Source organism: Athene noctua, chromosome 1, assembly GCF_965140245.1.
Source record: "Athene noctua chromosome 1, bAthNoc1.hap1.1, whole genome shotgun sequence".
In the NCBI taxonomy this organism is placed as follows: domain Eukaryota; kingdom Metazoa; phylum Chordata; class Aves; order Strigiformes; family Strigidae; genus Athene; species Athene noctua.
Genome location: NC_134037.1, coordinates 21292696 through 21306166, shown reverse-complemented (window position 1 = coordinate 21306166; position 13471 = coordinate 21292696). Strand labels below are relative to the sequence as shown.

Genomic DNA, 13471 nt, shown 5'->3' with positions numbered 1-13471 from the left:
GGTTTCTGTCACAAGCAACAAATGATGCCAGTTTTAGACATATGCCATGCTGCTGCTACTTCTTGGGTTAGATTTATCTTAAAACACTTATTTGTCATCACAGAGCCCAATAATTGGTGTGAAAGAAAGCACTGTAATAGGAAGCTCCTATTCTCCACTCCTTCCCTAAAGAATGGAAGGGTCCTTCCCACCTTCCCGAAAAAATCTCTTAGACCTTGAGAAGTAATTCAAGAGTGTGTAGTATTTCTCTTCTGACAGCTAATGGGATGGATGGAGGGAATGATCCCTTCTGCTGGTCCCAAGGGTAAGGGCCTCCTTATTGCAGGCCTCCTTTTTTAGAAATAGTTCTCTCTCACCTTCCTCAGTCCAGTCAAGGATTAAAGGCTTGTTTGTGCTGATGATTCCATGAATCTGGGCACATGCATATATGCAGATCTACCATTTAGTACATAAATAAAAAGGAGATGTTACAGCAGTGTCCATTGTGATGTATTTCCACAGTAAGAACTGATTTGAAATCATCATTGGAATTAAAGGGTATTCCTGCTGCTTTCTGCATTGATTATCATTTCTAAGCAGTCACACAGGCATGTCAGCGGGGACAAGTTGTGAAGTGCTTTATGTTTATACAAGTTTCCTCATTTCCAGTTACTGCTTTTCAGTGGCCTGAGTGCATGCCTTGACTGACCTGACATCCCCTAGTTTGGTATCATTGTTCCATGCACTTCTAGTACTGCAAATTGTGTATTTACCTGAAATTATAATTTTAGAGTACTTGAAATGTCAACTGAAACATTGTGGGAGGCATATTTTCAACTTTAAATCAGCTTCCTACAATGGTCATTAAAGCTTTGGTATGAATAGCTTGCTAATGCTAAATGTTAATGCGAGATGTTAAACCAGGCTGTGTGCAGTTGACAGAGAAGTTTAGTTGAAAAAGCATTTACAGTGAACTGTAAGTGCTTCAGTGAATGACTGAAATTTTGTACGATGTATTGAAGAGCTCAGTACTGTTTTTTTCCTCTGCTCACTCAGAAAGTGTATCTTAGAGTCAGAATATCAGGCTAGAAGGGACCTCAAGGATCATATGGTCCAACCTTTCTTGGCAAAAGCTCAGTCTAAACAAGATGTCCTAGTACTCCCTCCAGCTGAATCTTAAAAGTGTCCAATACTGGGACATCCACCACTTCCCCGGGGAGATTATTCCAATGGCTGATTGTTCTCATTGGGAAACATTTTTCTCTTGTGTCCAGTCAGAATCTCCCCAGGAGTAACTTGTACCCATTACCCTTTATCTTTTCCATGTGACTCCTTGTAAAAAGGGAGTCTCCATCTTTATTGTACCCACCCTTTAAATACTGGAACATGGTGATAAGGTCTCCTCTAAGCCTTCTCTTCTCAAGGCTGAACAAACCCAATTCTCTCAGCCTTTCTTCACACATCAGGCTTCCCAGTCCTTCGATCATCTTTGTGGCCCTCCTTGGGACCCTCTCCAGCCTGCCCACATCTTTTTTCTATAGCAGGGACCAAACCTGAACACAGTTCTTATTACAAGTGTGTTGTTTTAAAAGCTCATCAAGAAAAATATAAAATGTTCTTGATTTTAGCTGCGTGATACTTTTTGCAGATCATTGAAGAAACATTTTTTTAAACTATCTTGGATTGCATATGGTACAGATTATTTGTACCTGTGCTCTCCAAGTGTGGGAACACGTTGGAGTACTGCGTTTTATGTTCTTTCCATTATGCCTTTCTTCATCAGTTACTGTCTGCTGTCATTATGCCCTTTGTTTCATTACATTCATTTGTGTAATGTTTCCTTCTCCAAAGCATTCTTGGGGGGATTAAAAATTCTTTAGTATTTATGTCATTTTGCACACTCTGTCTCTTCTTAATCTTCGGACTCTTCCATCTGAAAGGTGGAAATCTTGTTTGTTCATAGGGTAAGTGACAGCGTTTACAGGTAAAAATTTTGTATGCAGTGAAACAATAATTGCAGTCTCATTCCTCAAGAAACTAGACAGAAAACACAAACGCATTTCCCATCACTGTCTGTGGGCAAAGTGCAAACATTTAACATCAATTATCTTTCTCATAGCTAAACTTTACAGTATTTTATGCAGCTCACCTTTTTTTTTAGGCAAAAGGCTCTCTGGCTTTCTTCCTGCTTTCTGTGCTCACAGCTTGCTACCTCAGTTCTTCAAGTGAATGTTTTCATGTTCCTTTAGAGGGATTTTTGTAAATATTCCTTTGTATGCTTACATTTTTACAACTTTACATTGCATAGTCACTTTCTGCTTTACCATCTTAAATATTGAACGTTTGTTCTATTTACCACAAATCTGAAAAGATATAATGGAATTAAAACAAATTGCAGGGAGAGGAGGGATAATAAGGAGTGCAGAGGTTATCTCTTGTGAGGTGTATCTAAAAGGAAGAGAACCGTTTGGTTTACAAGAGAAATAATGATCTAAAATTCATAAAAGAATCAAGTTAAGGAGAGGATTATGATTTGCTGAGTTTTTTTATAGCAAAGGAGCTGTTGAATAATAAGCATAACAAAAGGCGTTACTGTTCTGCAGCCCATGTAACTGTTTTTTTTAAGTTGTAGATTTCACTGCCCTCGGATGTACTTTTGTTCAGAAAAACAGACTAAAAATGAGCATAGGTGGACCATAAAGTTCTGGTTGCTTTAAATTGGGAAAGACCAGTATGAGCATATCCTGTTTCTTACACTATTTCCATGAACATCTGCTGTTCACTGACAGGATGGTGAATGAGACAGATCTCTACTCTGGCTGAATGTGGATTATAAATTGCTTTCTGTTTAAAAAACAAAAGATAATTATTGTATATTGCTGATAATTTTCCTCATTTTCAGATGTTTGCTTTTCTAGAGTAAAAACATAAGATTAGCAAAAATCTTACCGAAATAATTTCTGTTACCTGCTTTTGTCACATGGTGACTTCTGACACCATGGGGGATTCTCTTGTATACAGTAATGGATGCAGTCCAGGCAAGACTGGGACACTGCCCCCCACGCCCTGTCCTACACTGTGTTGGCAGACATGGTACCTGAAGAGTGTGCAGGCAGTAGAAGCACAGTTTTCAACATCTGGCAATGCCTGGTCCACAGTTTTTCAGTAGGTGCTTGATATTAAGCTTGAAGTTCTTGGCTGCCTGTTGAAAATCTCTAGTACACAGAACCACAAGGATGTCAGCCAACAAATGAGAAGGCACAGAAATTGATAGCTGAACAAAGATTAGAAGGGGAAACTGAGACACAGAGGTGCCATATACAGTTACTCTGTTTATTGCTAGCAAAGCTGGAAATAGAACCTGGATTTGAACATTATTCTTCTTAGCTGCTCCATGTTGTGAAATGTAGAATTAATCTTGTCTAACTTCAGAAAACTCTTTCAAATCTCTGCTTCTCAAGTAGTCTCAAGTCTTCAAATCACTGATCTCAGGTAACCCAATTTCTCTGACTGATTTCTGCGGTTAATTCTTTGAAATTAGGAATACTTGTTGCAGGGTTGCTGTTTACCTGGTTTTATGATCTCTCAAAGTTGATCTTGTGTGGGTACTTAAGGCTAACTGATTATGTGCACATTTAGCTTTGATTGTAGATTGCACCTTTCAACAATAATACTCATTATGAAAACCTGTAAAACTTACTATGTTTTGTAAGATTTTTGAGGAGCATTTTGTAAGTTCTTTGACAAATAATATAGGAGAAGCAGATAAGCCTGAATGTTTCTATGCTAACTGAAACCTAAACATTGGAAAAAAGAACATAGAAAATAATGTAGAGTCAATCTGGAAGTTTTCATTAAAATGGTGTAAATATATATGAATTTGTATTAATTTCACACAAAAAGTACTGGAAAATAAGTATTTCTCAAGGGGAGAAACTATGTTGCTTAGCTTTAATTCAGCATTTTATTCTCCTAAAATAATGTTAAAAAGTATCCTGTTATGTTTCTTCTTTTTCTGTTCCATGAACACCAAGGGAGATGCAGTAAAAGACTTAATGCTTCGTTTCTTGGGGGAGCAAGCTGCAGTGAAGAGACAAGTTTTAAACGCTAACTCTGTAGAACAGTCATTTGTAGGCTTGAAACAGCTAATTGTAAGTAGTGATCTTTGTACTTTGATATATTTTAAATACCATGCTTCCCTCAAAATAACTGGGAGCTACTGACCACGAGGAGAAATTAAAAAAAAAAAAAATTTATATATCAGTCTATTCACGGTCCTGCAAATGTACTAGCCAAAGTACAGTGGTTTTTCATGGGAATGACACTGGGGTTTAAATACTTGGTTTTAAATGAACTAGTTAACTTTTTTTATATGCAAAAGTTAGAAAAAAGGTAATTTTAAGTTACTGTGAATTTTATCAGCTGGTAATTTTTATGTAACGTAAATGGTTGCAAAACATTTTAATCGTGCTTTTGCTTACTGTGTATGTATTTTTTATGTTTTTACCTTAGTGTTTTACAGAAGGTTAGACATACCAGTTGTTGTAAATGGTAAGCAAAGCTGATGTGATAATTTCCAATGCTTTAATTTTTTATTTCAGTGCAGGAAAACAAAATTAAATTACTTCCAATGAAAGCTCAATTTTCTCGAAGTTAAAATCCTTTCCTTGATGTAAATATTTTGGACCTGGGAATAGTTGCATCTAGCCACTTTGTGAACCTTGCCTTGTTCTTTAAACCCTTGTATTCCTGTATGAAACTCATTACTGTTACGTGACTAAGACTTACTTAATCTGTTGAAATATCAAAATATTTTAGGTTTATTTTATTTATGAAAAAATGGATGAAAAATTACCGAGGAAAAGCAGTGGAGAATTATAAGCATTAGGACAGTCTATATTTAGTATTTACCATCTTTTAATTTAATTTTGTTACATTACATGTAAAGCTCCAGAAGAAACTTTTGTCATGCTAGGAAAACTCTACATGGTCTCCACAAGCATTGAATTCAGAGGTATTTTTTGGAAACTAAAGCTGAAAGAACAGATTGTAATCTCCATCCTGGAGGCAGATAGTTTTTTATTTGTCTCAATATTTTGCTTAACTTGGGAGTTTGAAGGGGAAAAAGAAGTAAGAAGTCTTGTCCCCATCAGTGTCTTAAGTAGGAAAAGCCTTTTTCTGCACTTCCTTTCCCTCTTGCAGAAGAGAAGTTTTGGTGTATGAGAATTTTTTTTCTATTTGGCCTGGTAGCTGTGTCCATGGTAAATGTTATTCTGTGTTGCAGACCATCTTGTACCTTAAATACAGTGATGCTACTGACAATGTTTTAGCTTTGAGTGTGTTCTTAAGTTCCAGAAGAGCAGTGTTAAGGCTTTTAGGATCAAGGCAGAGAACACAGGAGGCAGTCTGCAGCTGTCAGACTTTTTGCTACCTATAGCAGGGGTTTTTTTTAAACTTGCCTTATTAAAAGGTTTTTTTTGATAAAATTGCAGTCATTCAGCCAGAAGTTGGGATGTTCTTCAGCTTTCAAGACTTCCAGTTATTATCTGTTAGTTGTTCTTGAGGATGCAATGTAACTATTTCTCAGATTTGTTTGCAGAACTCTGTTTCTTTTTATGGAAAGAATTCATTAGGGTTTTTTTTCCTTGCTCTTTTTCTTGAAATTCTTAATATTGAAAATTTTTTTCTGATTGGCAACAGTCTTAAAGGTAAAAGCTGTTTCAGACTTAGAAACATTAAAATCCCATGCTAGATTATTTATTAAAAAGATGTATGTTTTTTTACATACACAGTAGCCCAGAATGACATATAAGTGCTCTGTTACCAGCCACCAATTTTACTTTCTTTATGAGTGGATTCCAGACCAAATCAGTTCATATATATTGAATGAATATATTTTTTCATGTAAATACCACTTACAGGAAATATTTTCATTAACATCTGGATAAAAACTGGTGAAAGTTGGGAATATTGCTGTGCAGTTTCCATAAAGTTAAGATTATTTTCCTTAGCTGTTTGTTTGATATCACTATGAACTATACAGGAACATGCGAATTAATGAGGTTGTTTCAGTCACCCAGTTCAGTTCCTTATAGCAATGGACAGAAGAGAAATGCATAGAATTAGGATAGACTTTGGCTTCAGACTGATACCTGTTATTTAGGTGTTTATATGTGAGCTGATGTTTGAACTCTTAGGTCAAAACAGATCTAACCAGTACAGTTACTGATCACATCTAAATTTAGATGTGTAAATCTGGGATCCCATCTAAAAAGTTCAAGAACTATCACATGATGTAGGAAGACACAAGTGGCTGAAACGAAAAGTGAATGTTAAGTCCTGTTATGACGAAATTTATTAGGTTAAAATTCTTAAATCATCTTGGGTGAACTCTCTTGTTATGAGGAAAAAAAAACAAAATAAAAAAATATAGAAGCAGTATCCAAAGCCTGTCAGCTCCAGAGGAAAATGCTTAATCTGTATCTGGTTACTGTTTCAATCCTGTACAGATGGGAAGAGCATGCTAAATGGCTCATCAGTATCCCAAATCCACAGGTCTTCAGCTGCAACTCGGGAGCACCTCTACTCTACTGTACAGTTGCTTCTGTTAGCTTATTTGAATGTTTTAACAAATACAGATACATTGCTACTACTTTTGAAGGCTATTCCAGAACTTCATTCCTTTGGTGGTTAATCAAAGGAATTCTAATCAATCCTCTCTCAAAATCTTTTTTCCTAATCAAAGATAAAGTTGTTTACAATTTAAGTGTTTCGATCTCGTGTTACTTTTTAAGTCATTTTCTCAATATTTGCTTCCTCTCCCCTGCTACATTGTATGGGTAGACAGCAGTGACATTTCGACTTCTCAGATTTTCTTTCTGAAGGCAAAAATAACTCTTCTCTAGTCATCTCATCATGGGTGTCTTCATAATCATCCTCAGATCTCTTCTCAGAATCACTTTGTATTGAAGCTAACATCTTTTTATTATAACTGTCCAGAACTCAGCATGTTATATTGTAAGTTACATGGCTTTCCATGTTAATGATTGTGTTTTACCTCTTCTATTACTCTGATATTATAAATCATCTGATCCCTTTTTAATGCCGTGGTCCTTACATATATTGACAATACGATTACATCTACAAATGCAGATACCAGCTCTGTTCACCAGTGTCACAAAATAATATCTTAAATTCGATTGATTCCAGTGTACATCCTTAAGTAGTAATTTCTCATCTTCCTTACAGAAGTTCCAGTAAAAACCATTTACTTGTACAAGTTAAAAAATAGTTCCGTGGGTAAGATGAAGTTAGTGCTCACAGCAAAGAATGTTGGAGACTGAAGTCCTTTTTGGGGGATCATAGTGCAGTCTGCAGAAGTTTCCTCGGGTACTATTAGTTGTCAGAAAACAAATGTTATCAAGAAGGTAGTAAGCTGAACTTCTAAAGGTGCACCTTTTCTGAGGAGACCACCAACAGCAGCATCATTTCTAAGACTAATAGTTGTTCAGCAGGAGCTGAACTTGTTAAACTCAGCTATCAAAATTGTTTGTTCAGCATGAAGTTGGTCTCTCATTGATTTGAGTGAGATTTGTACCAGTAACTCAAAGATGAATGAATGGTTTATTGAACAACTATGCTTTCATATTTTCAATTTCTGCTACGGAATGGGTAACAGTGGATTGGAAATGCCTTACTTGTAGGGTAATGGTGCAGAGGTTGTGCAGTTGCTAGTTCTACAACTTTGAGGCTTTTAACAGAGATAGGAGTGCTGGAGTGGTCTAGCAAAGTAATTCTATAAATGCGTTTATCATTGAGGTGATAATTTTAAATAGTTACGCATCTGTAGAGGATAAGTGTTTATATTTTTCAACTGAAAACAGAAAATCAGAGTTTTCAGTTTCTGAAAAAAATTATTAATCTGGTATAGGAATGTTTATTTACCTCTAAAGCAAATAAATGTAAGCAAGAGCTTATCTTCACAGAGTTGCTTTGTTGTTTTACAGCAGGAAATAAAAATTATACATACAAGGTTCAAGCTGCAATTATGTTAGCTCCTGTTATTCCACATTTTAGATTGTTTACTCATTTGAACAAAGAGCACAGTATTTCTTGCTAGAGACCTTTCTGATATTTTGAGTTGTAAGTTGTTTGTAGCCATAGGAAAATTAGGTCTTTGATAGTTGTCATAGCTGAAAGACTACTGTGTCTTGCCACTGTGAATATGCAATGTTTGCTCTAAGTATGCAATCATTTCTTCAATCTACTAGACCAGGAAAGGGTTACCAACTACATTTTCTTAACTGATGTGGAAGTGCTCTACCAATGTAATTTACAGGGGAGAAGAATGTCATAGCTAGTGGAGGAGGACATTTTAATCACTTTAATGGTGTTACATGTAGAGTTAATGACTCCCTTTGAGTCTTTTTTTTTAAAAAATCATATACTGTTACTTTTGCATGTGATCAATGTTGTGCTCTTACATATATTTTCAAATATAAAAAATTTGGATACAGTGGTATAGCATACATATTCACTTTAATGTTAGAAATTGTCCTTAAAAATACCAAGGGGTGTGTTCCTTCATTTCTAAATCAGCGAACAATTTCCAACGTTTTTGTAGCTGATTTGAGAGAAGATGTGAGACAAAAGTAACACAAACAGTAACTGGAGGCTTGTGGGAGAGGTTGCATTTCTACACTAAAAAGCATCAGTTTATTGGATAAAATTTCAGTGGCTTACCTCTGAGTCAGAATTGTTTTCCTGAGAGACTGAATAATGTTATAAATTGTCTTCATGTATCAGGTGAGTTCCCTCTCTACTGAACACGTTTTCTGTAGACGTCCAGTCTGCATGACTCTGCTTGACAGAAGATTTCCACCTGGGTATTAGCACTATTTGTTTCATCATCTGAGCTTCACTGGTTTCATTCAGGAAGACAGTGTACAGTATTGTATACAAAGGAGAAATACGAACACTTCTGCAATCATATGTCTAAGATCTTTGTTCAACAGTAATTTAAAAAATCAAGCAAAATTGACCTGCATGGGGAGACTTCCAAGGAACAGTTATATATGTGAGACAGTGGTATTCAGCTATTCGGTAGTATTCCTTTCAGTCCAGATCTGAATACCTTCAGAATAGAATGAAAATGCAGTCTTTCAGCCATAGTGAAAACTGATAATTAAAGTTATTATGACACTTTATTAGAAAAGGAAGAAATGTAAAAAATGTTTTTTTCATACAGACTGCAGTTTTGGCTTGTATTGGGACATTTTAGTCAATTGGTAGTTTTCTTCATTTCTGAATCTAAAAAATATAACATCTTCAGTGCTATTCTTGTCTTTGAACTAATAACATTCTAGTGTTAGTCACTGGAATTCTTTTCTACCCTACATCCCATTCCTTCATCCCTCTTTGTAGAAAATAGGCTTATTGAAGGCATTGGGATGTAGAGAGAATCTGCTTCTTTTAACTTTGACCAAACGGACTAGAAGCATTACCAGATCTTTAGATGTGGATTTATCAGAATTTATAACTTGTATTGTTGACTCCATTTCAGATGGTTTTTAGGCTGTTTCTTTTTCTTGCTTTAATAATAGGGGATCATCATAGCCTTGTCTTGGTTCTTATTTTTAAAATGGTGGAATGCAAGTCAATAAAATGAGGAGTTGAGTGTTGATCACCTTACACAGTAGTTTTTATCTCTTAAAGCTGCAGATACTGTATTTGATTAGGTTGGAACTGCAATCAAAAGAAGCAGTAAGATAATATACTGTATTTGTTCCAAAAAAGGCATGTCAGATTTGTGTGCCAGGTAAGCTGTCATTGAAGGGGGAGAAGAGTGGACGTGGAGGGGGGGCTCTAACACACAAGTCTATCACCTCAAGCTACATAAAACTTTTAGTTCTTACCCCTACAGAGTAATAGCCTGACAAAATCCTGGCATTACTCTACTTTTTTGATTTAAACCTAGAGTCACTGTATTCAAATCTCAGACATCTTAAGACATTCAGTGAGAGACAAAAAATTATTGGGCTGTTCTGTCTTTCTTAAGGAAAGATATAAATCCTTTTTATTTGAAACCCGTTTTACTGTGCAGTTCCCCATCTGTATGTAAATCTCCCCCAGGACCTGTTCTGATTTTGCAAAAAACAGAGAAGTTCTGCAAGGAATAATGCAATTGCTTTGTCTATTGGATGACTAATCTCCTTGTCCTGGCTTTCGTATGTGTACAACAGTCAGTACTGAAATATTTTTTTTCTTAATTTTTGGTTATGTTATAGGGACTAAAAAAATCCCTTCACAAGTTAAACATCTGGACTTGTCGTGTGTAAAAAGCACAGAAACCATACAGTCTTGTTTCTTCCATTAAAAGAACAGCTCCATACTTTTTGTGGAAATAAAGATTTGCTAATGTCATGTGTGGAGAGAAGTTCTCTTCTGCCAGGCTGGTCCTGCGTTAGTGAACTATTTGGCAGTAATATTTGGTTGACAGTATTTCTGTAGGAGAAAATAATTATTTCATACAATTGCTGCTGGACAGTCATGTCCTGATCATTATAGAATAATTATTCTTTGACATTATCCATCAGTATTTTTAACACTTTATCTGAAGCTGTAGTAGCCGTATTTGCTTTAAGCCTCTACTTATGACTTACAAACAAAATTCATCCCTGGTACTTTCAGGAACAAGGGACACGGGTTGTGTGTGGCTGTAGACCACAGGAAATGTGAAAGTGATTGAACTGCAAGGTTTTGAGGGGTGTTTGAAATAATTGGATAAAGATTTCTGGTGGACTGGCAACTCTGGCAACTGTAAGTCTTGTACAATTTACCAGAGACAATAATGTGTCCTGCTAATTTCAAATTAAGTTATACTGCCAGCAGTCTTCTATTAAGCTTCCACAGTGAATTAAGCTCCATGACCAGCAGGCAGCTCTAATTTTAAAATCATAAATATCATGTTTCATTTTCCAGAAAAGACTTTTTACGGTGGTTGTCAGACTTGCTTCCCCTGACTGTCGCGTTCTGTAGAGAAAAAGTCGGTTTTGTCCATGCCTGAAATAGAATTTTTAAAATTGTATCACCTAAGTTTGTCATTGTTCCATTATTATTTTTGTATCCTAACTCTCATTTGGGAAGAAAAGTTGAGTGGTTTTAGAGTCTGTGTCCACTTCTATTCTAAGGATAATAAGAAATTAGTGTCTGCAAAAGAGGAATAAATTTCAGGTAATCCATGTCAGTGTGTCTTTCTGTTTTTCTAAGTTGATACAGATAAATATCGAAGGATATTATAAATACATTATCAATTCCCACTCTTCCATAAGAGCATAGATGTCACAGAAGCTTCTGTGCTGCTCTGTAGTCTTGCTGTCAGCCAACTTTTTCATTTTCAGTGGAACTCAAATTTTTATCTGGGACCTGACAATGCAGGGCAGAGAGAGATGAGGTGGTCAGTGCATGGTGATGTCTGGAGTGGGCCTTTGAACTGTGTGGCTGCAAAATGGGGGCCAGAGAGCATGAAAACTCTTCAGCTGTTACTACTAGGTTTTTTGTGTAACTGGTGCATTGACATGTTTTCTAAACTCTAACCATTGGAGAGAATTTAATATAATACCAGTTCAAGGTCAGTACCTGAACTTTGCAAGCACCAGTATAGATACATTCTACTTCTTTACATTTCATCAAACAACATGAGTTTTCTATTTCAGTTATTATTTTTTTTGTATGTATTTAAGAAACTATTTTTTACAAATTACTTTCAAGAACAAGATGCATATGTTTTATAAGAACCTGCTGGATACGTGCCTCTGGAAAGACTTCTATATGAGAGAAAAGTATGATAGCTTAAAACCTGTGAAGCATTAGTCTGTGTTTTAAATTTTTGCTGGTGTTAGCTATTTACATGGCTGCATTAGCATATACAAGGCAGAAACATTAATAGAATGACAGTGTGACAAGATGGTTTGACTTGTCTAATTAGGAATGATTTGGTTTATTAATAAATATATTTAATAATGTTTTGAAATTAGACATGTAGTGGAAATTCAGGTGTTTATATTTTATGGGTGAAACAATTGTTACTGTTCTATCATTTTATGCATGGTATTGTTTCTTGTCCTTTGTTCTTCATTGATAGGAATTCTGTGTCCTGGGCAATGTTAGGAAAGTCTGTTTTCATTAAATGAACAGCACTAGGGGTTACAATCTGAAATACTGAAGTCAGTGAGGTAGGAGTAGGCATTAAGTACTTTGTAACAGTAGAGTAACTTGGGTGTAATTACTGAAATGTGGCTGGCATTTTTATCCTTTTGAGGACAAACCAAAATTGTGACTATTTATTCAAGAATATTAGCAAACATGATACAGCTTTAAGTTTAGAATCCCATATGGTGGTGTATATTATTTTGTTTTAGTGTTCTGATAGTATTAATGCTTGATTTCACTTCTTGCCTAATTAGATGTGCAGCTTTGACAAATGACATACTGCTTCTCACCGGCCAGCTCTCCTGACCTTGTCATTATTACTGATGGGTACATGTAGCTGCTTCAGGCAAAATAAGCAGTTGTGCATTTTAGGGACTTTATGATTTTGCTACTTACTCTTTTCTTCTTCCCAGAGCAGTAAAAACTGGAGGGCAGCAGTTGACTTGTGTGGGCGGCTCCTAACTGCACATGGTCAAGGCTATAAAAAAAGTGGGCTACCAACTAACCATACAACAGATTCTTTACAGGTATGTTTAAAGATACACCCTTGTTTTCTAACAGTATTCACTGGGATTATTTTTAACATGATCAAACAACTTTTGCTAATTGTTACCAAAAAACTGAGCTTATTAAAGCATTGTAGCAAGTCACTTTTTATGTTTGATTATGAGTAGGTCTTCATTTAAAACAATTTTTTTTTTAAAGTAAAATTATATCTTGATTGTATGCTTTTGAAGGTAATCACTAGTAAAAAGAAATGTGTTTTGCTATCTTGGAAGACTCATTGTGCTAAAGTTCATGGACCATATCTAGATTTTGAACTTTGTAGTATATTTCGAATGTTAGAAGTATGTTTCATCATGGTAAGAAAATAAGAATCCAAATTAATAAAGGTTTGTGAAACATAACAAATGTTTGACTGAACAAAATGTGACCAGATGACAGCATGTGCTTCTGGCTCTAGTAATTATAAAGCTCATGGAATCTCACAAAAATCAACAGATTTTAAGAATTCCATAAAATTGGAAAAGCAATTAAAAATCATTTGATAATTCTTACATGTTAGCTCAGTTTCAACAGAGATGTTCTAATTTTGCAGTAGGATAGTTTTTAAATTTAATCTTCAAAATCCTGGTATCTTTACAAACAGTTAAAACATCAGTCCTCCGTGTTTTGTTTTAATGATCTTATAAAAAGTATTCTGCAAAACAGCATATAAATATAAATCCTGATTCTTATCAGTAAGTAACATAGAAATTCTTTATCAGAAAAACTTAGAAAG

At 35.4% G+C, this 13471-nt stretch overlaps 1 protein-coding gene across 2 annotated transcripts in view; it reads left to right on the top strand.

Moving 5' to 3' along the window:
* TRAPPC12 (trafficking protein particle complex subunit 12) overlaps positions 1-13471 on the top strand; it is a 55077-nt gene that overhangs the window by 3220 nt on the left and 38386 nt on the right. For both annotated transcript variants that reach the window (XM_074895683.1, XM_074895682.1), the window contains exons 3-4: positions 4014-4130; positions 12603-12716. In XM_074895683.1, coding sequence (XP_074751784.1) covers positions 4014-4130; positions 12603-12716 — 231 coding nt within the window. The remainder of the gene's footprint in view (positions 1-4013; positions 4131-12602; positions 12717-13471) is intronic.